General features: G+C 41.2%; 1 protein-coding gene across 1 annotated transcript; it reads left to right on the top strand.

Moving 5' to 3' along the window:
• Positions 1-375: 375 nt before the first annotated feature.
• On the top strand, positions 376-1,725 carry LOC115692196 (uncharacterized). The gene has a single exon (XM_030618974.2). The coding sequence runs from the start codon at positions 505-507 to the stop codon at positions 1,501-1,503; it is 999 nt and encodes a 332-aa protein (XP_030474834.1). The 5' UTR covers positions 376-504; the 3' UTR covers positions 1,504-1,725.
• The last annotated feature ends 2,708 nt before the right edge of the window (positions 1,726-4,433 follow it).

Raw genomic sequence — 4,433 nt, 5'->3', positions numbered from 1 at the left:
ACTGAATTTTACCCATCTCAGTCGACTGATATTGGTGAGCACAAGAGATCTAATGCTTTTTTAAGTAACCGATCGAAACGTGCCACATCCGACGCACCGCCTATTAATCTTTAGCAGAAATTTAGTACCCTAGCATTGGTCACCAGCCTATAGCATAGACAACATATATGCAAATCTTTGGGCATGCATGAAAAAGCTGCGAATCAAACTCCAATTCACATCATAGTGTCACCAGTATTAAAATAAAATTAGGATTGAAATTAAGCATATTGACCGGATCTCTTGCCGTTATTAATTTGATTTTTTTTTCCATCTTCCTTGTCGATCCATCGGACGACGACATTGACTTCGGGGTTAGTTTTTAAATGTCTAGAGGCAGTACTAGATTGAAAAGTCCAACCGAACCTCTTCAACTACTCTCGCTTCCTTCCCAATCCCTTTATTCCTTCTTCATCTTCTGTTCCTCAAGAAAATCTTCACTGAACGTAAGGGATCGACAGAAGTATGGATCGAGAGCAAGAAGAGATGCAGTTCCTCGGCCTCTTCGGCATCTACAAAGAGTCCTACAAGGTCATCTTCTCATGGAGGAAGATCTTCAGCCAAATCACCTTGGCCTTGGTCCTCCCCCTCGCCTTCGTCTTCCTCCTCCACATCCAAGTCTCCGATGTCCTCTTCTCGAAGATTATCTACAACGAGATCGAGCTCGACGAGACCCGCCCCGAGACCGCCCGCTACGACAAGATCTCCGGCATCCTCTCCAAGGAGTGGGCCGTCTTCCTGCTCTTCAAGGCCCTCTACTTCACCGTCCTGCTCGTGTTCTCCCTCCTCTCGACCTCGGCCGTTGTCTACACCATCGCGTGCATCTACACCGGCCGCGAGGTCGCGTTCAGGAAGGTCATGAGCGTGGTCCCCAAGGTCTGGAGGCGGCTGATGGTCACCTTCTTGTGCATCTTCGTGGCCATGTTCGGGTACAACGTGGTCGCCGTGCTGGTCCTGGTCACCTGTGCAATCTCCATCGGCAACACGAACTTCGGCATCGTGATCTTTGCCCTCCTAGGGATCGCTTACTTGGTCGGGTTCGTGTACATGACCATAGTGTGGCAATTGGCGAGCGTGGTCTCCGTTCTGGAGGAAGATTACGGGGTCAAGGCCATGATCAAGAGCAAGGGCCTGATAAAGGGCAAGATGGGTGTGTCCATAATCATATTCTTGAAGCTCAACATATATCTTCATCTGATTCAATTCGCGTTCGAGAGGTTGGTCGTTCATGGGCCCTCGACAGGGACGTTAGGTAGGTTTGGCTATGGAGCTCTGTGTTTCTTGCTACTCTCGATGCTGATGCTATTCGGGCTTGTCGTCCAAACGGTGATCTACTTCGTCTGCAAGTCGTACCACCATGAGAACATCGACAAGTCGGCGCTGTCGGATCATCTCGAAGTCTATCTCGGAGAGTATGTTCCTCTCAAATCCAAGGATGTTCAGCTTGAGCAATACAACGTTTGATTCATAGTTGTGTTTCTATATCTTTTTTCCCTTTTTTTTTTTTTTCGTGGGAGGAGACATTTAGATACTTGATATCTTATGCACTATAAAAATTTCAAAGTGAAAATAAAATTCTGTAACTTTTTTTATCCATTGGCAAATGGCTAAGTTAGATATATGTTCTTAATTTCTTGTATAAATATGCGATAATTAAGCCGGTCGTCGATTGATTTTTTGTTCCTAGTGCTTAACGTGTGGCGGATTTGAGCCAATATGTTTTTCCCCAAGGCGTGTTGACTTGGAACAAAAGAGTTTTCCAAGTAATTGCGTGGTGCGTGCTTACGTTGACTTTGAAAAATATTAGGTGGTGGATGGGGCCACGCATGTGAGAGACATAAAGGGGATGAATTCTTCGTATTAATTATTATTATCTTGCATTGAAAAAGAAACTAAACTCTTAAATATTTTATCCGTTCTACGATTAAATTTTGCAAATTAGCGTTGGTCAATTTAAATTTCTCTATCCAACTAATTTCATCGTCGTTTGACAAACGGGGTATATTACAGAGTTGAGCACTCCTAAATAATAGCTTCGACATGATTTTTTATTTTTAATTGACGTGCATTAATTACGAGGAGCAACCTAAATCTCAAGCACCTTGATTCGGCGACCTACCACATTAATAATTACGAAGAGCAACCTAACCCATGTAACTACTTAACTTGGTAGGTTTCTCTTTGGCCACTTTAGAAGTACTATATTTGTCTTCTTTGTGTCCCTTGTGCTCTGTAGATAGATATGAAACGGTTGCTAGCGTAGCGACTACAAGCTTCCGCATCGACTTATGAAGAAAATGAGAGTCGAGGCAAGTCATGGAGCAAAGATGACACCAACCCATAGATCCAATGTGGGGTATAGAAGGTTTTGGGGAAATTGTTATTTCAGTTTTAGACCCGTTGTTCGAATTTCAGTTCAATTTTGAACCTTTCAATTAATCAAATATGATAGACCTTTTAGTAAAAAAGTAATCAAGTTTTCTTAGTCAATCTCGCTTGAAATTGCTAATGTGGGGGAAAATTACCAAAAAAGTCATAAACCTATTGCACTTGTATTGATTCAGTTCTCAACCTTTCAATTGTGCTAATTTAGTCTTAAACATTTTCATGTTTTGCCAATTGAGTCCATGCAGCCAATTTTGACAGGAAACGGATGATGTGATTGTCGGCGATCTTACTTGACATAGCCGACGGTAGCGTAGACATTTTTAATAAATTTTTTAATAATTTTTTGGTTTTTTCTTTTCTTTTCTTTTCAATTTGGCCTAAGGGCATGCAAGGTTCGTCATCCACAAGCAAGGGCCGGGATGCCCTTGCTGAATTTGGGCATTGCGGCCTCACCTTCGCCTAGGGCCAGCGAGGGTGTCTCAACCCTTGCCAGATCTAGGCGAGGCCATGCGCCCTTGTTTTGGCCTAGGCAAGGGTTGTAACGCCCTCAACCAATGCAGGGAGGGTTAGCCGATGATCCTTGCCGGACCTCATGCCAAAAAGAAAAGAAGATACCAAAAAAATTATTAAAAAATTCAAAAATTATTTTAAAAAACTATTAAAAATGTCCACGTTAGCGCCGACCATACCACGTAGGACCGCTAGTGACCAAGTCATCAATTTTCAGCCAAAATTGGCCGAATTGACTCAATTAACAAAATGTGAAAATATTTAGGACTAAATTGACACAATTAAAAAGTTAAGGACTGAATCGGCACAAGTACAATATGTTTAGGACTTTTTTTGGTAATTTTCCGATTAACTTGGCGGTCCAGTCATTATTAACCATCTTACGTGGCACGATGATTTGACATGGACAAATATACTCCAAACGACACCGTTTTGCTTAATATTTCTAAGTCTACTATTGTTTTTATTTTTTCTTTTCTTTTCTTTTTGGTTATTATCCATCTTCTTCTTTTCCGCTGATCGTCCTCAACCTTCAAATCAACCTCCGTTCCACGGCGACCTCTTTGATGGCTTTGTTGCCTCCCTCATCGGCCTCCACCGGTCTCAAAGATACACGTTTGCGGTAAAATCCTTAATCAACTAATGAAGGGGAAGCTAAAAATTTCACCATCTTGTTGTGTCACGTAGGATTGCCGGCGATGACCAGACTGTCACATCATCAATTTTAGTCAAAACTTGGAGGGGAGGACTTAATTGCATTTTTACTCAAAGGTTTATGATTATATTAAATCAATTGAAATGTTTAGAACTGAATTAGAATCTATGCGATAGATCGAAGATTGAAATAGCAGTTTTCGCTACTTCCCTTGTTCTGAAAGGAATACCCCTTGGCAATGACCATTTAATATTCGGAGCTTCTCCTTCGTGAATTTCACTTGGTAATTTATGCATTACATCCGATTGAGATCACTTGTCTTATTGAAGGCGCAAGTATTTGGAAGTCGCGAAGTAATTCTCCGTGATTTCTTTTATCGAACAATTACGTGAGACTGAACATTGTGAATTTGGGTGTAATTTAGGATTGGGAAACACTTAACTGTGTGATTGTAGCTTTTTTGTAGTTCTTCGATTGATTAGTAGTTTCTCTGCGGCAAGCTCTCCACATGGAGTAGATCCAATACTCGGATCATATCACATAAACCTTTCGCCTTCTTTATAGTTTCCCGTTGGGTCTTTTTTTTTTCTATAATTTCGCTCACCACTATTTTCCATGTTATTTCACAACAAATTTATGTTCTGCCTGCAATGATGTAAGGAATGTTTTTTTTCTCAATTTGAAATGTATATGGTCGGAATAGTTGCCAAATGGAACGTACCATTATTTGCATGAATTCCTATGATAATTTGCCTTTTGAAAGATGAGTTTCTCAGGTAATTGATTCAGTTGCTTTCTCATTCGGCACATCTTTTCCACGATATAAAACCGCAGTGGGGCC

Source organism: Syzygium oleosum, unplaced genomic scaffold (genome assembly GCF_021117445.2).
Source record: "Syzygium oleosum isolate NSW1041296 unplaced genomic scaffold, Sole_v2.1 Sole_v2.05, whole genome shotgun sequence".
Lineage (NCBI taxonomy): Eukaryota > Viridiplantae > Streptophyta > Magnoliopsida > Myrtales > Myrtaceae > Syzygium > Syzygium oleosum.
This window is presented reverse-complemented; position numbering and strand designations above follow the sequence as displayed.